We start from the raw sequence: 24,667 nt of genomic DNA, 5'->3' as shown, positions 1-24,667 counted from the left end.
AATTTTAACATACACGTCTCTCCACAGCGTCAGGTGTTGGTGGTTCTTTATCAGGAATGGTTCAGGGTCTCGAGCCAGAAAGACTCCCAGGCAGATACAGTCAGATTATACCTGAGACAAGTGGGACTGACCACCCCCACTCTCCTGCCATATGTTGTTAACTTGACTGACGGTAATGGGAATATGGCCCTCCACTACAGTGTGTCTCATTCTAACTTCCCTGTGGTCAAGCTGCTGCTAGACACTGGTGAGCTGAGCCTTACACACTCACCTGTACTAACAGTTACATTCAAAATAGAACTGCTTGTAATAAAGAGTCTTTGCATTCTTCTAGGTCTTTGTGAAACAGATAATGTGAATAAGGCGGGATATACTCCAGTGATGTTGGCTGCCCTGACCGCTGCTGAAAGCCCAGATGATTTAGAGGTGGCCGAGCAGCTGCTAAAACTTGGCGATGTCAACTCGCGCTCCAGACAGGTAACACAGTGCAGCATATGCTTGAAGTGACATGTGGCTTGTGAAAAGATGAAAGGTGGTTTTCTAGGCTTTACGTTGTTTTTATTTTGCAGGAATAATTTACATTTCCTGAAAAAAAAACAACACGTGTCTGCAATTTTTTTCTGCACAAGAATCTCAAAAGCCAAAGGGTTCACCAACATTACATGCATTTGTTGCCTTACAGTCAGAAGGTCACTAGTTTAAATCCTGGCCTGGAGCCTTTCAGTCTAAAAAAACATGAACACTGGGTTAAGTGATCTCGCTACATTGCTGCTAGGCGTGAGTGTTGAGTGTGTATGGTTGTGTGTTACCCTGTGATGGACTGGCAGTCTTTCCCGGGGTGTAGCACATCTTTTGCTAGGTGCCGGCTCTTCAGAGACCCTGCAAAGATAGTCTGTAGGCACTTGATTAATAATTGATATTAATAGTTTTTTTCCCTAATTTCCAATCTTATGCGTTTTTTCTCATTTGTTTGTTCTCATTTGTTTTTTTATGTTTCTTTTCATAAAAAAAAGAAACATGGCTGTCACTTGCTCTCTTGTACTGAGATTCTCAAACTCCATCCCCATCCCCATGTTTTCCTTCTGTTAACTTCTAATCTGACTTCTCTCTTCCTCTCATTCTCAAGGCTGGCCAGACCGCGCTCATGCTTGCAGTGAGCCACGGTCGCGTTGCCATGGTGAAGCTGCTTCTGAGCTGCGGCGCAGATGTAAATGCACAGGACAGTGAGGGATCTACGGCCCTGATGTGTGCCTCCGAGCATGGACACACGCACATTGCTTGTTTGCTGCTGGAGACAGGTCGCTGTGATATCAGACTCACAGATAAGGTATGCTTTTACAATGTAAAACTAAAATAAGTTGTAAGTAGAAAACATGTCAGAGTTTAGACTGGTGAATTCAAAACAGTTCTGCTCCTGGACCACAAAATACCAGAATAACAACCACCATTTGTGTTTTTTGTGCATTTTTAAGGTAAATTTAGGAGATTAAGGTTTTGGTCAGATATGTAAAATCCCTGGCTACTGAGCTGCCATAAATAAAGTCTGGATGTAGAGGACCATATTTATAAGTTCATTTTCTGAATCTAGGAAACTGGATGCAGTTTAATATTTCAAAAAAAGTCTTTAAAGGTAAAAGTAAGGGTAAACATCCAGCAATGGATCACCGTAACAATAAGACTTCTCTCACCTTACATATGCAGTTCTTTACATAAGCAGAAGTGAAAGACCATAATGTACCACCCAAATATTCCTGCACTGCCACTGTAAGGCCAGTGTGGATGCAGTGAGGCATGGCATAGTTGATACAGAAAAGAAACGGGGAGCTACATAGCTCAGGGACATGAAATGTCTCATGTATAAAACACAGCGCAGAGACAGACTCAGCGGTGGTCTCAAAATGAATCCACTCTTATACACAGGGCATGACGTAGTCTTTAATCTAAATTAGTTCACTGTTTCACTTCAACAATAATTATTACATTTTTTAATTAGATTACTGATCATGTGACTTCTTCTCTTCGATTTACACATATAAAATTTTGTTACTCGACATTGATCTTTTATGTGTGTGGTCCTAAGTTTATTAAAGCTGTTGCCATGGCTGGCTCAGATAGATATTTTTTATTTTTTCTGTGCCATTTTTTTTCTCATAAGTATCCTGCAATTACCTTTGTTGGCTGGAGCCACAAACGTGATACTAAAATAAACTGTAAAATATAGAAAACCATAAACACATGAAAGCCTACCTATCATTCCTCCCACTATCCACATTTGTACCACAAGTCAATGTTTAGCTGTATTTAGTATCAAGTGAGTACAGATCGTATTTTGAAAGAAACACGATCTGAAGAAAAGCAGCTGTTCTGTTCTAACCATTTTGAATTACACTACCTGCATTCAAATCAGTCTCTTTCGTCAGACAACACAATATGAAATAGAGACTGTATACACCCTGGAATGAGGCAACTATTTTCCCTGTGCTTGACTTTTCTCTCAGCATGCAGCTTCAACTGCTTTCATTTCTTTTTATTTATCAACTGATATCTAGCCTTTGATTAGAGGAAAAACTTGCCATGACTCGCTGCTTGATAGATGTAAGAAGTTACAAATATTACCGCAGAACATTGTCTGGGGTGTCATCTGGGGAAATTTACTGCTCTATTAGTTTTGATTGATGTCTCGGTGTCAAGTACACAACATCTCTCCGAGTGTAAAGATATGGCTTTCCAAGTGCCTGCGTTCAGAGAGATTTGTTCTCTCAGCTGCAGGTTACAGAGACCGTTAACCGCAAGGTCACAGGCTCATAATAAGCTTTCTCATTTGTACTAAATTGCTAGTGGAGCATGATTTGAATGCTTGATAACATGCACACAAACATCTAACTTTTTCCCTCCTTTTTACGGGGGACTATGGGCAGATTTTGCATACATAATTTACAAAAGTAATCAGCAGCAAGCATTACTTATTTGTGTGGTTTTGCATGTTGGACACTTAAATATGCAATCATAATTGGCAGATTGAGTCACTGCAGGGGCAACTTTTATCATCGTGCCTATTAACTGTCAGCAGTACCCTTGATAACATCATGCAGTAGTGAACTGTGCCTCAAACACTGTATGTCAAAAAGAAGTAAAAGAATCATGAACATGAATTTGAAGCAGGTCTTAAAAATCTACATTGTTGTGTTAAACTAATGCAAGTTTGCACATAAGTGTGAAAAATGGGATATTTGGTTTCAGAACAGAAATGATTAGGATCTATGCAATAGGTTGTTTAGAATATTGTATGCAATTTTGTTTTTTTGACTGAGTGAAGATGCTATTTCTTTCGACTGCCACAAGGTGGATTGGAAGCTTTCCCCAGTTAGATTATGCAGATTATGTGTTTAGCACTGGTCCATAATAATGCAACATATTTAGTGACTGCATTGTCACAGAATATGTGACAACTTTTAGTCACCCCCCTTCTGAAGGAATGTGTCATCTGAATTTTCCTATGCTACTATTCTAGCTTCCTGTTCCACTTCGCTGCGCTTTAGTGCTAATGTTAGCTTCTACATAAACAAGAACAAGTGGCCATTTGATTTCAGCCGAGTTATTTCTGTATAGCACCACAGCTGTTAAAAAGACTTTTACTTTTACCGCAGATGCTTAAGAAATGTAACATTCTTCTGTATTTGTTGAATGCACTTTTATCCCCATCCCCCCAACCTACCTCTGTTTTGGAAAGTAGGCAAAAGATAGAGATGTTTGTTCAGTATCTTCCTTAACAATACAACAGTTTTGAAACTTACAGAATCATACCATAATTCTGAAATGTTGTCAAAACATTTGTATGACTTTAAAATATATGACGGTGCTTAATTGAATACAGAAAAGTGCTTATATTAGTGAGAGTGTTATATTGCTTACCAAAGCAGCTGAATGCATAGTGATATAAAAAAAAATTGTGTTATGTATTTTTCTGGTGAGTTTTTTGTAAATTATGGCAGTAATCTTAATGAACAAATTTAAAAAATATATAATAAGCATTATTTTTCTTAGTCCACTCAAAATGTTTCTATTTCTAAGAGTGATTTCAGTATATTTGTGTCTGTTTTTGTTGTAATTGTTTAACTGTAGTTGCCATTTCCTTTACATAGATTAATGTTTGAGACTATGATTCATTTATAAAAATCTTAGCTGTTATTAAGCCTTTCAGCAAAAGATAAGAATCATAAGGCTTTACATGAGCGTGGTCTCACGTTCTAATCAGAGCAGATCAATTATTCTCTGAGCCTGTAAGTGTGAGCTAGTACAACACTGCCGCTGTGAGGATTATGATGGCCACTGCAACGTGTTCTATGTGAAGTCAACATCGCATCTCTATTTGTTTTTTTCCAGAATGGACAAACAGCCCTGTCGGTGGCAGAAGCAGCTGCTCATCAAGACATCATCAATCTTCTAAAATCCCATGCATCTGAGCCCATGTCTGCTGCAGACCTCCTCTGAGTTCTACACTGTTTTCCAAACCATTCTAGGTCAACATCTGCCTCTATTTCCACGATCCTCTTCCCACCAACAGAATGGGAAAAAAAACAAAAAAACAAAAGTAAATACTGAATATGATGCTTTATGAAGATAAGCATGGGGCTGCCTTTATGACCTCTGGGAATAGAGTGTTTCTTTTATGCCTCGACTATAATGTCGTGTTTTTTTTTTGTTTTTTTTTAATGAAATGATTAATGAGGGTTAAACAAAGTTAAAATAACATATTGCTATGGCAACAATTGGAGCCAGCAGGGAACAGGGTGAGAATAAAAAAAAAAAGGAACATACGGGAGAGAACTTCTGAACTGCTGCATCTTAATATAAACTAACTCTTAAAGCAAAATACTAAGCACATGATCTACCTTTCAAATATATAAAATATAACATAATTTCTATTTTCTTTAATCACATTGACATTGTTTTTTTTCCATATTTGGACATAAGCCATTATTGAGAGCATCTTATATACAGAATATTATTCTAACAGAATGACATGATCATACAAACAGAGACTGTATTTTCTACTGCACTTTTTTTTACTGTGTATGTGTACAGTGAATATGAATATATTCAACTCCTGGAAACTATATAGCACGGAGTTATAAAAGAAGTGACATCAAATAATGAATCATTACTCCACAGTGGTCATGTTTTTCACGTGGTTCATGGGTGATCATCATTTGTGAGTTATTGAAAAACAAATGGTTTAGTCTAAAATGAAATTCAGTATTTTTTATAACAATATATTGAGGCTGAGAAAAGACAAGTCAAGAGATTGTATTGAGCTGCATGCTAATACAGTTACTCCCCCTACTGGCTGTTTTAAATATAGCGTCACAAACCAGTATGTTGTAATACTGTTTGTGATCCTCAGCTGTCTGTATACATATATAAATATATAGTATCTCACAAAAGTGAGTAAATCCTATTTTACATTAAATATTTTATTATATCTCTTCATGGGACAACACTGACGACATACTGAAGCAGGGTTCAGTAGCCACTTTACAGCTTCTGTATCCCAGTAAATTTACAATCCCGTAAAAAAATGAGTGCATCCCCAAGTGAAAATGTTCAAATTATGACCAAAGTGCCAACATTTCATGTGGCCTCCCTCATTTTTCTGTACTGTCTTAACTCTCTTAATTTAATAGGGTTTCGGTCTGGTTCAGCAATACTGCCTTGTGGCCGAGTTTTCGAAGGAAAAGGATCATGAAACTTCCCACAGCCAGCAATGCTTGTGCACCCTCAAACCGTGATACACCCACTGCCATACTTGACGGTAGGCACGACACACTTGTCTTTTTACTCCTCACGTGGTTGCTGCCACAACCAGGTGAGGTTAAACCAGCAGGTTTATCCTGGTCTCATCAGACCATAGGAACATGGTTACCATCTGCTTCTCTGGCTGCTGAATTTCTTGTGCATCTTCTTTAGAAAAGAGTACCTTCTGGGAGCACAGACCAATTAGATGCACCATATGGTTTGATCACTGACAGGCTGAACTCAACCCCAACACCATCTGCAGCAGTGATAGCACCCATAGGTCGGTTTTCAAAAGGCAACCTCTGGATACAACGCAGAACATGTGCACTCAACTTACGTGGTCATTACACCAGGGAGGGAAAATGGCTAACTTAGCACAATTTGGACATTTTCACTTGAGGGTATTCTCACCTTTGTTGGCAATGACTTTGCCAAAAAAGCCATTGCTCATAACTAACATTATTTTGAGGGGACAGAAAACACACAGTTATACATGTGGTACACTGACTACTTTACATTATATCAAAGTGTTATACCTTCTGTGTCGTCCCATCAAGAGGTAAAATAGAATGCTAACAAAATACAAGGGGTGCACCCAGTATTGTGATATATATCTATATGTCTCTCTATTTACATAGATAGATATATATGTCTATATAAATATATATCTGTTTATATATACATATAGAGGGCTGTTTGTGTGATTGTTCTAACCATGTATGCAACACGTACAGAATGCACAATGAATGTTGGGCTGGCTGTGACACATTCCAAAAGAATGAAAATGTAGCAAGTTTTAACTAACCCTGCATGGATGACAAGTGCAAGACTTAACTTTATTACAAATATACGTCTAAAGACTTTAAATTAGTCCTGGTGATGAAGCGGTCTTTAGATTGTAGAGCTTAGTTCATTAGGCTCTCCTACCCATCAGACCAGACATATTAAAATCCTCAGCAGGGAGTTTTGTTTGCAATAAGAAGCAATAAAAAATATTATGTACGGGACTCTGGTGCAGCCTTAAATGGATAACCGTTCTTATTCTAGAGCTGAGGTTTTATTTTCCAGGGAAACAGATGTTCATTTGTGGAGCCTTTTCTAATGCAGCTCCTTGCAGGAGTGTGGTCTTATGAAATGTTTACAATGAAACATTCCTTCCACAGTGACCACAGCAGATGCCAAACATCTAACAATGTTTACATGATCAAAGGGGATAAGATGGAAATAATAATTCAGCAAATGTTTAAATAATACATTTAATTATTTTACCTCAGTTTAGCCTTTAGTGGGATTAATAAATACAAGTCATGTCAGTTACGGAATTCTGGTAAAACTGTATGAAAAGCCTTAAAATAAATTAAATACTAATTGCAGTGGCATAATCTTACATTGATTTAGTTGTGAGAAAATCTTATATTAAGAATTTGTTTGGTTTTGTCTGTTGAGGGAGAGCTGGTGTCTCACAGCCATTTCGTTGAAAATAATTATTCCCTGAAGCAAAATTTTCCCCTCACTGAATAAAAGTACAGACAAATAGAAAGGGGTGATATTATTTAACATGTTTAGTGTCAGATCATGTTACTTCAATTAAAGACTGATTTTTTTTTTAAGGCTTTAAACATGTCTTTGCCAGAGGTGCCAATAAATGTGGAGGGCTGTTAATGAGGCCTTGTTAAATCTGATTTATGTTGGGGAACATCTGTTTGCAAGAGTCATTGGAGCTACAAGTCGAATATTGTCATGTAAGGTAATAAATATATAAGTAGCAATCCAATCTGCATGACAAAATCAGTTTCTGTGATGAGGGAAAACTTCAGGCAATTAATCAAACTGGAGGATTTCTAGCACAAGATTAACATAACAACTGTTACTTTAACAACATTTAGGCCTTACTTATCTCTAAAACTTGATTTCAGTTTCATTAGTTTTCCTTAATAATACATTTAATTGCTTTCTTGACATGCCACTAAGATCTGTTGTATTCTAATTTTCTTTTCATTGCGGTCACACCATCGATCCCAAATACTGTAAACTAAATCAAAAGTAGGCACAGAATTGGGACTATAACTGTAATTTGAAAAAAAAGAATTATTTGTATGAATATATATATAAAGTCAGAATTTACATGAAACATAACTTTTTACAAATGGACTAAATAATAGCACATATTTCTATGTAGCATTAATTATTCGATGTGCTACAGTTACAGATTAGAAGAGAAATGTATAAATAAATGTTCCTTTTGCATAGCTGCGGGACGTCAAACCCGTGCCGAGAGAAGTGTCTGGTCTTCCGTGCCTACACATCTTTATGGAAATTTATGTTTAATCCAGTGTGTGACCCAGATGTTGTACGATTTCACGTCTGGTTGATCACCAAAGACCTGAAATCAACTTTGTTCCACCTGGGGTCAAATTTGTGTGTTTTCTTCTGTAAATCCAGCCAAATACATGTATATAAAGTATTGTGAAAAATATATAACAAGTATTGTCTGACAGTCTTATAATTATATGAGGTATTTATTCTAAATGCTATATTTTTACCATATATATATATATATATAAATATATGACAACATTATGTATGCATGGAGACAAATATTCAAGTAATAGTGCTCGAAGGGAACCGGACTGTCATTATTTCACTTTTACTGGTTGGATGTTTGTGATAATGTGTGACTTGATAAAGTTGTGGATTATCGTGCGCCCATCAGGCCAATTTGGAAATGTTTAGGAAATCAGCAAAAAGGAATCTCCTGCAGACCTATTAGGGCGATGTCTCCCTAGTTTGAATATCAATCTGAGAGCCCATAAATAATACAGATTAAAATAAAAATAAAAATATTTACTTTTCTGTAATATTCTATGTGAAACAAGCTTATATCTAACAGACCAGAGAACTACTTCTAAATAAATATTTTAAAAATGATCAAATGATTTTTCTCTTCTTTTTTTTTTTTTGCATGTACTGTCCGACAGCGTAGCTCTCACTTGATATGAATATACATTTTATTAGAAATAAATGGAGAATGAATATAAGAATAGAGGAGGGAAAGGACAATTAGAGTACAAGAAAACATCAAAGAAGTTTTCATTTACATCTGCAGAAAGAGAGAAGAAACAGAGAACCATAAAACCAAGGTACTGTAAAGGCTTTTTCCAAACAATGACTGTAACAAAGAAACATCATTCATCTCTATCTTCATCTTTCTCCTCTGCTCAGACACCCTTCATGGGACAAAACCCTAATTTCTTTACTTTTGATTGACTCTGAAGTTGCTGTACTTGCTGGTGTGCTCTAAGTGTATTTGAATTTGAGGTTCAAACTGATGGCCAGATATTTTCCTACAGGATTTTCATAGTAACTTGTCACAAGTATATTGGTGAATACTATTAAAATTGGACTTTTTCTCTCATATTGTCCAGATAAGTGGCGCCTGGTCACCTGTGATGTGACTGCTGTTGGAAAATTACTAAATAAGTTCCTGTTTATTCTCTAATATTTTTGTAGAACAAGTAGGGACACATCCACAGAACAGTTTCATTTAGCCTTTTAAAAAATAGTGCAGTAGGTAAGCAAACTAATGATGCCAGGATTGGAGATTCTGGGTCTTTAAGGGTTTCTTGCAGATAGACAGGTTGACAATGTGCTGCCACTGTTACATGATTTCTCATGCAAAATACAATCTGTAATATAATAATTTCATTAATGCGTTATTACTTAAAAATAACTGCTAAATGCAAAACTGAAAAATATTTCTGAGGAAGAGAATTAAATGACGACCAGTGGATCTGTAACTGCTACCAGGCTTAACTTGAGGTTGGTTTCCTGATGAAATTCTGCTTAAGTCCCCAAAAGAAAACGGGGTGGCTCTTCAAAGCATGCCTTTCTTTTCACAACAGTAATGTATCAAAAATATTGATTTTCATTTTAATTAAATAAATGAGGGATGAAGTAAATTTTCATGAGCTGCTGACAAAAAATAAATAAAATCAATATTTTAAATTATGCACTGTCCCTCTCACAGGTGATCTTATTTATTTGCAAATGCTAAAATAAAATGTCAACATTTATGACTCTGTCCAAATCAATAAAAAATTATAATTATCTTGCCCTGTCTTTTAACACTGACTTGAATGTAGAAAATAATAATAATGGTTATATTATGTTTTATGATGCTAGAAATAGAATTGTTGAAAATGGGAGACAGTCTTGGAAATCCCCCATATTCTCAGACTAAACACTGCATTAAACTTAATATATTATTACACTCCACTAAGTCAATTATTACATTCTGTTTAAGCAAAAAGTCTGTTTTAAATCATCCACAGATGTTCTAAAAAGGAAGGTTTGGCCAAATGTTTCCTAATAAAGATTTTTGTAAGGACTCTGGTGTAATGAAAGTATGTGACCAGCAGGTGGTGGTGTGTTACTGTGGGTTACAAACAGAGGAACAAAAGGAGTCCTGAAAAGTGAGAATTGTCAACATCATGTGTCAGCTATTAAAACTTATTTCAAAGATTAAGATCTGGCGGGAAACAACAGTAGTGATAAGAAAACTTTTTAACATCCAACCCCCAAAAATAAAGACCTGTGAGCCACACTACCTACTGAGCAAGCATTACTCGTTAATCAACTAATCAGGCATTGTCGTAAGATAAGATTCATATCATACATTTACTACCATGGCGGTAATTTTAATTAGTTTGGCTTTTTAGGAGAAGCTGAAGACTTGTGAACTTGTGATTTCCAGTGCAAGGGAGCCTTTTTTTAGAGGAGAAAGTGAAGACATAAAAAAGATGTAAAATGATCTAATTAAAAATGCATCAAAAACAGTTAGCTCTAACTATTAGTGGTTCGCATAATAAATGAATTAAAAATAACATTTTAGAATTGAGTTTGTGATTAAGCCTGATATGATAAGCTACATCATATCAGCATTAATCAGGGAAGGTCTTGTTAACTCCAAACCAAGACAAACATCACATAACTGTTGAGAACTTAATCATCACTATTAACTTAGATTTTTTGCTGCTTGTTGGTTGCATGAAAAGTGGATAAAATCGTTGTGCACTCTGAAAACTGGGCAAGTGTAAGCTACAAGGAAAGATGGCAACTCCAAAGAAATGACTTCACACAGAGCTTCAAAGATGCATGTTGACTTTAAGTTGTGCCATCTGTTCTCTCTAAATACTAAACTCTTACAAATTAATATTTGTGCTGATGTAGCAGGATTTGGGGTGCTTTTAGTCCACCATTGTTTTGTTGATGCTTGCTAAGCACTTGTCCCATTTGATTAAATTTATTTATTTCATCTATTTAGGCAGGGTCAGCAGAATGTCTACATTTCTTTTGCAAAGAGGGAGAAGAGTGTGTGCTTTCTGGAAGAATGAATTTGCCCAACTTTCAAACTGATTAAAAACACATCTGAATGACTCACAGAAGCCTAAAGAATGTTTTGGAGTGGTTTAGTGAACAACAAATTAAAAATCTCGTTGGAAGGGATCAGTTTAATTGATATAAGGGGGAAGAAAAAAACTACCCAGACAAGCACTTAGCCTTATGTGAGACACTGTGAGGTTAATTACTTGCTGTGCCATACAAGTTGGTGACAACTGTTATCAAATGCTTACTGCCTCATAAAGTTTTACTATAACCAATCAAGCTTGGATAGATTTGATTAATAATGCCATACTAGAAACTGTTTTATCAAGAAAGATTTGTTTTCCAAAGCAGATCTGCACTCAGCTGAAATTAACAGGGAGTGTTGGTTTTGCAAATTTTGGCAGTGGAAATCCACGTAAGCAAACTGAAAGACAATCTTTTCAAACCAAACACACACAAGCAAACATTTAGTATTCCCACGGACAACATGGTAAAAGAGACGATAATGAGTAAAGATGATTCTCCATCCTCATCAGCTCCTGTTTGCATGCCAAGGGAGTACGAAATGAGGCTCAACGCACGGATTGCAAAATCAGCTTTGTGGAATATCCCGCTCCAAGCTACCTCACCGGTGGTCCCGGCAGGTATTTACATTTAATTAATTTCACCCAAATATGTGGATAAAACATCTGCAAGACAAAAGGGTAACACTTTTCACAGACTTTCATGTTGACTTAGATTAGAGATAAACCCATTAGAAGCATCCCTGTGTGCAGAAGTGCATGCCCTTAAACTCAACTCCCACTGAGCCTTCACCGGACAATTAAACTGATGTATTGTGTGTACTTGTGTGGCTGCATCATGGCAAATGCCATCTGAAAAGAATGCTTACTTTAAAATATGAATACGAGTCGTTGTGATTCCCATGTGCAAACACAACCGTTGGTGCAACATGCAATTAAAGAGGAAAGGTAATGCATTAACATATTATAAACAATAACCACATGCAGTGAACAAACAAGAGCTCTTGGTCTGAATTGCAGATGCTTCTTTGTGCCCTCTCGGTCTGCCAGCATTGTGATGATGAGATTCCTCGTTAGCATAGAGACTTTTTAGCTGTAATTATCCCTTAATGGCACTTAGCCCATCAACTCCTCCTCTTGTGAGTCCCTCTGGAGGCACACAGTCTCTTCCTGTCATTTAGACACAAACACATGCGCTGGCATGTGGCTAGACAGACAGACAGACAGACAGACACATGTGCACATGCAACTGGGGAGAAATCCATTAACGCAGGCAAACACAGACAGGCAAACATGAAAAGCTGCACACACAGTTACAAAGTAGTCATCAAATCCAGGCAGAAGCACCCAAACTGCAGCAAATATGCACACGCAAACACACAAACTCAGAGCCCTATCGCTGCTCCCCTGTCTGGCCCCATGGCTAATCTGTGCAACTTATTATCCAGGAGATAATAGGAACTGTCATCCGTGAGAGGAAGGCGTGAGGTGCGGAGGGGTGACCGTGTGCTGGCTGAATTTTTAAACAGGCGGGGACTTTATAGTGATAACTTCATGAGAACAGATGTGGCTTGTTAGATGCAACTTTGACAAAGTCGAAACACAGACTAGTACAACAAATGGTCTCCAGGAAAAGCAAAGTGCAACAAAAGAGGAGCAAAAAAAAAAGATGCTGAGAGATGTAATAAAATGGACCGAAAGCAACATGGAGGAGAGGACAAGAGGAGACTGCATAGGAAGAAGTGTGGTCGAAGGAAAGAGCTGAAAAGCAGAATCAATGATGTATTCTCATGGCTGTGGAACACCTCAGTTGTTAATTTTGTGAAATTGCTCCCAAAGACATCATTAATCTGATTCTCACACACACAGAGAAACAATAAAGACTTTTTAATTTCAGGAAGATAAATAAAGACATGGAAAAAGAGAAAATAGAGGAGAAGCATTCCAAGCTTACTTACCGAAGCAAAGCGAAGCTGATACATTAAACAGAAAATGTGGTGACCAGAACATGAAGTGGCAGGTTATTTGTATTGAATCAAGAGAGGCATAGCCAGCAGAGGCAGTAGAGGACACAGTGTGTTTAAAGAAGTGACACAATTTAGAAGCAACACTGGTTCTGATAAACGGCAACAAAAAGAAAACCTAAGAGTTGTTTGTTGCGTCTTCAGAGAATAAGAAAGAAAATCTGAACACTGCATTCAACCTGACAAAATGAAATAAATGTGTCTGAAAAACAGTGATTCATTTAAATCTGGTTGAAGGTTCAGATTTAAATGAGTAGTAGTACAATGTCTTGTACTACTGTAACTAGTTCAGTCATCAGCTGCCTCCAGTAGATCCATCTTCAGTGGGCAGTCAGCATCCATCTCTAATGGGATGTTGGACGTTACATCTCCTGTCCCACTTGACCAGAAGGCAGAAACACCAAAGCAATCAACCTCTTCAAGTGCTTATGCTCATAATTCAAGTTCTGAGAATTTCTCATGACAAAATGCTCTCTGCTCTTCAAAGATTATATATGTTTTACATATATTCTGAAATGCACATAATTAGTGCTACTTTGAAAATGATTTTTATGTAACAGTGATAAACGCTGTTTGGACATAAACAAATGACGGATGGTCTGTTGTTGACATGATATTGTTCATATACCAGCAGATCATGAATGTTATAACGTTAAATGATCAAACAGAACCAACATTACTATTTAAGAATAGTCTCAGAATTAACCACAATCTCTCCAAATATGTTTTTTCATAGATGTAAACGAGATAAAAACAAAACTCCTTAGTGACAAAGTGTCTGTTTGTGTAGGACAGAAGAAAAACTAACCCTACATAAAGAATTATCATGCAAGTTGTGCAAGGAGGAAACCTTCGGTCCACAAGAAAAACATGAACGCAAGACTAAAGTTTGGCAGGCAGAATGCCAACAAAGGCCAGAATTTGTGGAATACTCTTTGGGGGTTCTGGTGAATTATTTGAACACCAGAAAAAAGGACATATTGAGCATATCTGGATAGCATATAATTCATGCAGCATTCTAATTAAAGCACCCCTACTGAAGTCTTAAAAGTGAAATGGGATGTTTTCTTAGTCTTAGTCCAAATTGAGAGTGCAGGACCCGGTTAGTACAATCGTCAGTATAGAACAGCTTGTAGGGCACAGAGATCCCCTGCACTGATCTGACTCGGCATGGTGCCTCATTCATCAGACCAACAAAGAACAGACACTCCTCAGCACTTACCTGGACATCTTATTTCAGTCTTATTTCAGTCACAGTCTGTCAGCAGTTGCTTTAACTTTAGTTGTCTTTTCCTGCAAGAGGTCAATCAACCTAGACAAAGGGTGGATAAACCTGGGCTTTTTTCAATCACGATCTTTACTGAACATAAAATAAAAAGGAAAAATAATAAAGGACAGATCCCCCAAAATTAGAAAAGTTTTGTTTAGAAATCTTCACAGTAACCTCTATGGCTTAAATTCACTTAAATTATGTAATTTAATCTCATAAAGAAATTGTTCTTAAAAGTTTACTTCATGGATGAGTCAGCTCTTAGAAAGCAGTAATAAAATACATATATATTTTGTGCTTTATGAGTTGCATCTAGCCTGAATGTGACCTGGAAATCAATCTTGGTAAAACATCTTAAAGAAATCACATTACAGATTACGTCAAACATCTTAAGAAGCAGTGGGTTTGTTGAAAGATGTGCAGCGTCTGAAAAGTTTAGCCTTTTTGCCAATGTGATTTATATGATGTTAGTTGATTTGTGTCACAACAAACATTAACGGAAAGATTAATAAATGCAGCAGAAGTGATGGGTAGATGACACATCTGTCCCACAGCTCATTATTAACCTAGTTTTATTTAACATAATGAGGCACCCTTCAATCTATTCCTGTGGAGGAGGCCCATTTTTAATAACTTTTGTTTTATTTAAAAAAATATGACGGTCAATGCAGTTCTTTGAAATTTGGAAAGAATCCAAACTTTATGCTGATCTCCAATCATACATTTGGCATCAAATATACCAATGGTATATTTGGTACCATATACCATTGGTATATATATATGGTACATGAATTCTAAATTCATGTAACAATTTATAATTGTTACATGAATTATGATGCTCCAATTGCAGCTGGAACACGTTTAGGTTGTGTCTATACCAGTTTTGTATGTGCAGAGATAAAATGTTTTGCCCATTTTTCTGAAAATAGCTCAATCTCTGTCATATTGGATGAAGAGCATCTATGAAGATTCATTCTCAAATCTCACAACAGACTCTCAATTCCATTTAAATCTGAACTTTCACTGGGTAATACATCAAGGTATACATCAAAATACCTTGATCTACCGTAGGCGTCCAGCTCCAGTCCTCAAGGGCTGATGTCCTGCCAAGTGTAGCTGTTCCTCTGCTCCAACAAAACTGATTCAAATCGTCCAACTAACATTCATTAGGTGTGTTGAACCATGCAACAAACTAAAACATGCAACCGTGTTGAAAAATCATCTAAATTAGACAATATTTGTGGATTCATGAGGCTGTAATTACTCAATCTTACCATCAGGACACCTTGTATAATGGCTTGGAGCTTTAGAAACTTTTCAAAAAGTGTGATGTGCTCAACCGGGTTGACATTCAAGCGAGGACTGCTGCTGCTTTTCATTTTTACTGCTGTAAACACACCCACCATCATGTTACATGTGACCCCCTGCATGCGGGTCACTTAAAGTCCGCAGACTGTTCCCACTGGAGCCTGATGGCAATTCATACAAAAAAAAATAGGGATCTATCAGATGATCTGGTATCCTGAGTACTTACCACATCTTTAATTTCTGGATTTATATTTTAAAATGAAGAGTCTATCTTTTTTTCTAATGGGGAGTAAAAATTATATCCTGTATGTCAAACACATACAAATGGTGAATTATTAATATCAGTTCAAACACCATATTGTGAACATTTCTTCAATATCCCTGATTATAAGCTACTTTTAATAGTTTCAAACCAGGTGACTACTGGATAAAAATGCTGATGTGTCAGATTTTCTGATGTGAAAATGCAGAAAAAAAGAAATAATCATCTGGGAAAGTTTAGACAGTTTTTATAAATTTAATATATCAATATATAGTGATTTATCAACAGCTTGATTTCATAGAAACGTGAGTGAGACCATTTTGGCATAAAGTACAGAGATTCCATGTAAGTACAGAAGTTGCTAAAGATTTTAACCACCCACCCACTGGACCCCCCTCCCTCCCCCGACCTGCAAGTTAATCCCCCCTGAAACTCCCACAGACACACAACACTGAGAAACGGAAAGAGTGAAAGTATACAGGAGCACAAAACAAGGCACCAATAAATTAAAATAACCCCCTTCTCATTAAAAAAAAAAAAAAAACATACAACAAAATTAAATTACAGAGAATTAAATACTACAGTCCGCTGTTAAAAGGTGAAATAAAACAAATGGAACAGACAGGAGAAAAATTAAAAACACTTTGGCAGATTATTAATTTTTAGTTATAATCAAATATTAAAGAAACCCAGTGCTCATGTGTACAAATAAATTTATATATAGTCTACACTCCTTTTTAACCCCAAAAGTTTATTTACACCTTTTTTACAGATACATTTAAAACATTATCAAAAAGGATTTTTTTTTTTTTTTTAATTTTTTGCTTTATGAAAACGTATTATTTACACTTCATGATTCAAAACCATTGGTCTGTAACTGCCAGACCCCAGCACCACCCCACCCACAACCCCTTTATTTCCTCCCCCTCTACTAAGAATGTAACCTCTTTACACAGTGCAGAAGGCTTCTTGAAAAGTTTTGTGCAACAAACAGCGTTTAAAAAATGCCTGTCATGTGGAATGGACGCTGAATTTTCTTTTACATTTCCTTGCAGGCGACGACAATTTTCAGAAAAAAATACAGGTGGGTGCTTCTTACAAAAGCAGGAGAATTTCTTTTCAACACATAGACTGTCCAGACAAAAAGGTGTCTGCAATGATTTATATCAAAACGAAACGGATGCCACAACCTTCTTGCCCGCAAACTTTCATTGAATGCTGGCTGGTAGAAAAACGCAGTCAACAGAACGCTTCCCTTCAAGTAATCAAACATCAAGTAGATCAAATATGACAAGTAGGAATGAACTGAAACGTTGAGGAGTCACAGCCCAAAAACCCCACATAATAAAAAGAGGAAGCGGTGGATTAAGGAAAAAGTCAACAACAGGGTCAACGAGAGCTAAATGCCAGCCAAGTGGAGTGAATTTCCTTCCACGGTTCTAAATTGTAGCTGGAGCGAAGGCTGCTTCTTCTTCTGGCTGATTGTTTGGTGGTCTGCAGGTTTTTATTCAGGAAAGAAGTTTTATTTTCAGCTCTGAAGCTTTTCCAAGTTATTTGTGGGGTTTCGGTGTTATTCCTTCCAGTGCTTTTAACCTTCCAGTGTATTCTGTTAACAAAAAGACTGAGAGCCCTTGTTGGAGAACATATGACTGAGATGAAGATGGGTGGAACAATCCCCCGTTTCCAAGCTGGAAACTGTAAATTCACTAGTATGATAAGGAAAAGAAAGATTGTTGCCATTGCATGAGACATGAAGAAGAGGAGCGATATTCAAAAGCACTCAAAAAATTTTAAGGTAGTAGGAGAAGTCAAGATAGGTGTGAACCCTGTAGCACACTTCTAAGTTTAGTCATAAGGGAAGTTAGTAGTTAGTGTGATGAGATAACAACACGCATAATAAATAAACCACCAGTGGTTTTAAACAGAAATTCAGGTGACCTATTTTTTAAAAAAGCAAAGTAAATGCATTACAAGTTGTTAAAAATAAATTACAAATTTATGTGTTTAAATTAAAAGTTAAATATTAATATTAGTAGTTTTTACCGAGGAGGTACATACAATATTTATTCGACATGGTGAAGACCTGGCTTTTATTCTTGGATACCCTGTCACCTAGAAACCATCTGGAGCAGCAAATAGGAATTTGCTCCCCTCCCACCCCCCACACCTTTACAATCAAAAGGAAATTTCTTAGAGCCCAGATTGAATCGTCTACGAAGTAAAACAAGACGTTCTACTGACATGAATACAAATGATCAAAACCAATCTGGGTTGCACAAAAAAGCTGCTTGCTCTGTATATTTCAAGTTTCTTAACACAAGATATCAACCTGGTTCTCAAAGCAGCTGAACACTGTGGTTGCACTAAACACAATGGAATAATCCCCTAAAAAACACTAACCAAAACTGAAGTACCCATGTGACATTGTAGCTACATTACAATAACTGAATCAACTCTCACAGCATATAAGCACAAATTATCCTTATAACCTTTGCCTTCTGTTTATGGGCTGGCCAGACAGTGAAATTATGAATAATGTTGGAATTTGAGCACTGATTTGCTCTAATGGTCCCCATATGTATGTATAGAATGGTGTGTCAAAGGTCACAGGTTGACCTATACGTCCACATTACTACCTGATAAAATGAGCAGCCAAAGCTGGAGACTGGACTTTCATCGTGTCCTTCAGAGTAGACGGCTCGATTGGAGGTGACCACAAAGTGGACCAGCCAATCTGTCTTTTGCACTGTAGCAATAATAACTTTCCCACAATGTCACGCTCAGGCAGCTAAATAAATAAGCAATTTATCCTCCTAACTGCAAATTCTCTGCATGGAACTGCATTAGTCCTGAGGCGAACATGGACAGAAAGGACAGAGCTGACTCAGCGTAGGGTCCTGTCAGCAGAGTCTGAGACCAATTCGGTCTTAGAAATTACAAAGATCTCTGACCTGGGGCTTTTCTCCTCTTAAAGTTGCTGTTCACTTTAAGCATTTGGAGAATAAGATCATGTACAGGCCACAATAACACCATTTCCAATTAGACGCTTCCTTATAGTAAACATGGATAAGCAGCAGCAATAGCAAATCTGGTTATATTTGACCATTCTTCTCAGATCTACGTAGGGAGGACCCAGGAGTTTGGAACCTTCAAATAGTCCTTATATCCTAGAAAATCAATGAGCTGAAACAATTCACTACGGCATTTCAAGAACATGAAGATGCAGCACATAGCACATGGAATAAGCTCTGTCCACTCTTTCAAACCATAACTGTAGTTCATCAAAAAATAAACGTAAAAACCCAAACACTAGTTGTAATAAATTCTATGTATTTAGATATTAATGTCCAGCAGAAACAAAGTTAGCATACAATGATTATTATTATTATTATGATTTTATGTGGCTGAACAGAATGGTTTGGTTAAATTTGCTGAGCTAGTGTCTACAATTAAAGAAAAAAACTATTATGGTGCAACTGTGTGAGTGTAGAAGAGGCAAGATTAGCTGTCTGGAGTTAGCCAAAGCTGAACACTTGTAACTTTTGCTACCTATAAGTATGTATTGCAGGGTTAAGTGCATTGGAAGTAGGCTCATTGACAATGAAATGGACAATTTGGAAGTGAGTTTTCAAAACTGTTTTGTCTAAAATTCCTGTCTCAATTACTAAAAATAACCCACCGCACCATCAATAGGGGTGTCAGGTCTGTGCCAGAAAACCAACCAATTAAACTCCACCTGTCTTACAGATAAGAATGGTCAAATAATCAACCAGTTGGACAGGAATGAGCAAAATCCTTCTAAGGAAGAGAGTGACAGAATGTCACAGCACTGCTGGAATTCAGGTAAATAAACTCTACAGAGATTTTTCTGTTTAACTTGTCTTTCTTTCAGCTATTTAAAACTCAAACAAAAATAAAAAAAAAAAAAAGGAAAACCACAAAAATCCCTGAATAGTAACCGTTTTTTATGACAGTTCAATGAATTCATGGCATCAGTCTACGGTACTGTAAGCAAGCACAGGAAGACCGTGTGTCATTTTTTGCAGGTTGTTCCATTCAAACAAGTTTTTGCTGCTTCACATTTGAAACATTTAGATTTTTTTTCAACAATTGGTGTGGAAGACAAATCTTTAATGCTTTGAATCAAATGATTGAATGATGTCCAGAGTAAGTGAGTTGCTTATTGTAACAGCTATTTTTTCCATTTCCATAATTATAGCCTGCAGTTATTTACAACTGGAACATGAAATGAGCAATTATTACTGTTTTCAGTGGGCATAAACTCCATCTGATTCAATGGGCTGGAAGCACGTTTGAGGCGAGTCAACGGAAGATCGGCTCTTTACGCCGGCTCACACATTTCTTCCCTATCCATCTCTAAAATAAAATCAGTGTGCCAGGATCAGCCAAGCATGATGTGCTACTGATCTGCTCACACAAAACCAGAGCGAACGCTCGGCGACGGCAGCGACTGATGTCTTTCAAACGTGGGCTGTTTTTCTGCATCACCTCATCCAGTTGCACGAACAGGAAGGTAGCTACACCACGAATAGTACTGGGAAAAGTGCCGGGAAGTCACGGAAATGGGGTCAATGAAGTTCAGCACTAACTGTTATAATACGTCGACTTTAAGATGAGGCAAGTTAAACTGGGGGAAAAGAAATTAATCTGCGCCTGAATGGAAGATAAATACAGAAATATGAACTTCAAACATGTCTTTCCCTGTACAATTACACCACTAGAAATCATAACATAGAAAAGCAGGACATTCTTTTAAAATCTTAAAATATTAATGACGTCTTTTGTGCATAATTGCTTCTGAGTAGCAGCTCTATATTCACATCCAAGGCAGTCACAGGAAGTAAAATACTAGAAGGAACACAAACAGAAAAATGTAAGAAATATATGAACTCTAGCCATCACAGCTAATCAGCCAAGTCAAGCTCGTTATTGACTCTGTGCATACCTCTGACACAAAGAGGGGGATTACCCACAATCCATTGTCCTGTCTGCCTTGCTGCTTTTTACCTTGGGGCACAACCTTCTGGAGGCACAAATCAGCCAGAAAGAAAAACTGCCTCCACCACTATTTCACCCCAAAACCACCTCTAAACATCCAGACAGCCTCATCCCTTTTTTCTTTTCTCCTGTCCCCTCAACTATGTTTAGCATCGCAACATGTCAAGTGTACAAATAATAGATGGCCTTTTATTTTCAAAGTTTAAAAAAGGCTTGTGAACTTGTAAAGTTAAGGAAACCAGAGGAAATATGACATCCTTGACTTCTGCTGCACTGTGCAAACTTGATCAAGTAATCTCGCCTTTAGGACTACACACTGACAGATGCGGATTACATATTTAAAACGCATAAATAAATAAAACAGTCAAAACATGAGGCATCCCCCCCCCACTTCTGGTGACCGGCCTTTGCCTTCAATTTTCAAATGAGGTTAGTGTGAAGGATATCATCTAGCAGCATTTTCACACGCCACTACTGTTAGGAAGCAGCAGAAGAGGAAGAGAGGAGTGGAGCAGAGGCTACTAAACTGACACTAATGAAAGTGGTAGTACCTAGTAGTAATAGTCAGAAAGAAGGAGAAGAGATGTGCAAGTTATCCTTGCTACTTAAAAAGGGGGAGGCAAAATGTGGACTCCATCTCATTCCCCTCTGCGTTGTACTGGCCTCATTGTAGTGGTGCGGAGGCTGTGCTGAGAGAAGGGATAGGAAGGGACTGAAGGGGAGGGGGGTGAGCAGGCTGCATCCCCCCCTCATCAGGGATAGCCATCATCCTCCAGACTGAGTGCCACGCGCTGTAAACAGCAGATGAAAAGATGGTTACCACAGCAGGCTGAGGGAGCAGACAAACAGAGCCACACAATAGAGTCAACAAGGAAACCAAAGGAAAAATGCAACCTTTATCTTTCTTCTGGTCTTTCTCCTCACAATTATCCCTCCTCTCCCTGACCTTTCCTAATTATCATGTGCTTCCACTTTCCCTCCTTCCCTGGCTGCTCGTACAGTAGACCAGGAATGCAGCGTTCTTGCTTACGGCTGCAAATGTCTGGCCCATATTTTACCAGAAAGGCTTCTCGGGCTGCATGACCTGCCTGACACAAGAGGCGAGAGAAGTGAAGGCGAGACAAAGAGAAAGAGATCAAGTGTAAAAATCAAACACAACGAAGGAGATTTTTACATACGTAAATGATTAAAAAGCTGCTGGAAAGAGCAAAATAGTCGCCTCTCTCCTGCTCTTCACTGAACAGTGCTCTTCTTTCGTCCTTGAATCTTAATCGTGCACCTGTTTTATGTCTGCGTGTGTGTGTGTGTGTGTGTGTGTGTGTGTGTGTGTGTGCATGCTTCTAGCATCGTGCCAGGGATACCCACAATTCTCACCCCCCCCCCCCCCCTCCTCTACAGAGCACCACAAAGAAATCAGTGTTACCATGACAACCGATCAAAGCACACCACTTCCTTCTCTCTCAATAATTACGTTTTGGCTATCCTTAGCACAAGTCTTCCTATCAACCTAAACATATTACATAAAATAAACATCCTGAGTGTCCTGATAATGCATTTTGCTGCACAGGTGCATCCTCATTAATTAGAATATCTTTGGGAAGTTAATCAATTTCATTAATCAGTTCAAAGAGTTAATCTCACATTATATAGATTCTTTACACACAACAGTGACCTATGTGTTTGCGTTGGTAAGGTTTGATGACCGTGTCATGCAGGTAATTAAAACCAAACATTCAGTTCCCCAAAACATTGGACTAACATCGGAACAATAACAAGATATGTTGCACCCTTAGACACATAGAATCCCCACTGTGCTCGTCAGCAGACAGAATCATGAAGATGGCTGCTTTCACTGTGGAAATATCACACTGGACCTCAATGAGTTTGGACTCTGTGCTTCTTTTCTCGCAGATTCTGGGACCTAAGTTTCAAATGAAATAATGAGGCGCTTCTGATGCTGCTTCTGGGTCAGGAGAGCCATGGAGAAAGGGACAGGGGTAGCACATGTCCTCAATACATGTGTTTGCTGCTGCCCTTAAAACTTCAACTCTAGCTGTAGTTCAAGCTTTGAGAATCTCCCTATAACTGCTGAACAGGTCTTGCTTCAAATCACTCTTTGTCAACCCCTGTTGATTGTGCCCTTTTTTATTTCCAAGCAAATTTTCTTTCAGTCAATTTTCAATTAAAGTACTTGCATACTCCACTCTGCACAGTCAGCTAAATTCTTTAGCAATGATTTTTTTGGAGCTTATGCTCCTTATGGAGGCTGTTAATTAATATCAAGACATTCTTTTTATTTTTTTTAAACATGGACTTTACAACTTTGTGCCAAAAAGTCTTTTTTTTGTGTTTTTTTTTGTTCCAGTTTTCTAGGCTTCCATAATCATAGCAAATAGACAAACACATAAAACATTTCACTCTGTGTGTAATAAGTCTATATTTGAGATTTTCTTTTTTAATTTAATCACAGAAATGAATGACAACTTAATTTATCGAGTTGCATCTGTAAATTGTGAGCTGGGTAAATTAGAAATACATCCACATCAGCAGGAAATCAACAGGCTAGCTGTGTGGATTGTGATGAGGAGATTAAAAGTTATTGGACTCAAGCTGGGAAAGTGAAATCAATTTAGCTTCAGCCTGTCTTTTGTCCTGATTTGAGCTTTCTTTATATGTTTTGAGTATTATTTTCTCAGTCATTACAAAACAGACGTGCACAGCTGGGAAGGCCTGGAGCTCCATTGTCCAGCTTTCAAGACATTAGCAAAGCTGATCCACTTTATTCCCTCAATAATGTCCGAATTGGAATAATATTTTGCATAATGAAAACAGAGTGCCTAAGCTTTGGTGTCCCACGGTTTGGATAATGTATTTTTTGTTATTATCGATTTAAATTGTTGGGTTTATGAAGTGGAAAGGATCTAGTTAATCTGCAAAAATAAAAACGAAAACCTTGAATTCAACAGCTCCTTTTGTGATAAGAAGATGAATTTTGACAGGAAGCACAATTGCAACCCGGTGCAACTACCACAATGCAAAAACAAACGGGATGAGGGATGGTATTGGGAATGTTGCTGCTTAATGTGAGGGACATTGCCCGATGAATGACATAGGTGTGTTTAGTTGGTGCTCTCAGTGACTTAAAAATGATATGTAAACATCTGGAAGTGTGCGTGTGCGAGCCTGCTCTCTCTTCCCACTGGGGAACCTTGAGCATCCTCTGAATCCTCAAAAAATTCCAAAGACCTCCTTTGCCCTCCTGGTATGCCCTCATTTGCCACTGGAAAGCATCGGTGCCCCCGAGTACCAGTGAGAGTTACTGTCTGTGACGCCGCCCCCTAGTGGAAGCGCTATGAACGGCTGGCTGTGGCTGCCACTCACTGGCGGGTAGACGTGACCGATGGAGTCGCTGTGCCGGCCGATGTGAATCTCATCGTCGTCGTCCTCCGTGGTCTTGCGGTACACGGGGTTGTCGAAGTTCATGCTCTTGGTGTTCTTGCGTCGCCAGTTGCGCCAAACCAGGTAGCCGCCGGTGCAGAGCAATCCAATGACCACTGTGGCAAGGATAGGGACTGCATGT

At 37.9% G+C, this 24,667-nt stretch overlaps 2 protein-coding genes across 6 annotated transcripts in view; one reads left to right on the top strand and one right to left on the bottom strand.

Moving 5' to 3' along the window:
• Nucleotides 1–8,729, top strand: part of kank4 (KN motif and ankyrin repeat domains 4) — a 77,173-nt gene extending 68,444 nt beyond the window's left edge. For both annotated transcript variants that reach the window (XM_008406176.3, XM_008406175.3), the window contains exons 7-10: nt 28–247; nt 335–477; nt 1,127–1,327; nt 4,384–8,729. In XM_008406176.3, coding sequence (XP_008404398.2) covers nt 28–247; nt 335–477; nt 1,127–1,327; nt 4,384–4,491 — 672 coding nt within the window. In that variant the 3' untranslated portion in view covers nt 4,492–8,729. The remainder of the gene's footprint in view (nt 1–27; nt 248–334; nt 478–1,126; nt 1,328–4,383) is intronic.
• A 7,570-nt stretch (nt 8,730–16,299) lies between these two features.
• The window catches only part of lrp8 (low density lipoprotein receptor-related protein 8, apolipoprotein e receptor), a 164,446-nt gene continuing 156,078 nt past the window's right edge, over nt 16,300–24,667 (bottom strand). Inside the window, exons 18-19 of one of the 4 annotated variants that reach the window (XM_008406181.3) lie at nt 24,469–24,659; nt 16,300–21,878 (exon numbers count right to left, since the gene is read on the bottom strand). In XM_008406181.3, coding sequence (XP_008404403.1) covers nt 21,840–21,878; nt 24,469–24,659 — 230 coding nt within the window. In that variant the 3' untranslated portion in view covers nt 16,300–21,839. Of the gene's footprint in view, nt 24,660–24,667 lie in introns of all 4 variants that reach the window. The other 3 variants (XM_008406182.3, XM_008406178.3, XM_008406179.3) reach the window with 3 other exon arrangements.

The sequence above is a fragment of the Poecilia reticulata genome, chromosome 4 (assembly GCF_904066995.2).
Source record: "Poecilia reticulata chromosome 4, P_reticulata-male-v2, whole genome shotgun sequence".
Classification (NCBI taxonomy): Eukaryota; Metazoa; Chordata; class Actinopteri; order Cyprinodontiformes; family Poeciliidae; genus Poecilia; species Poecilia reticulata.
This window is presented reverse-complemented; position numbering and strand designations above follow the sequence as displayed.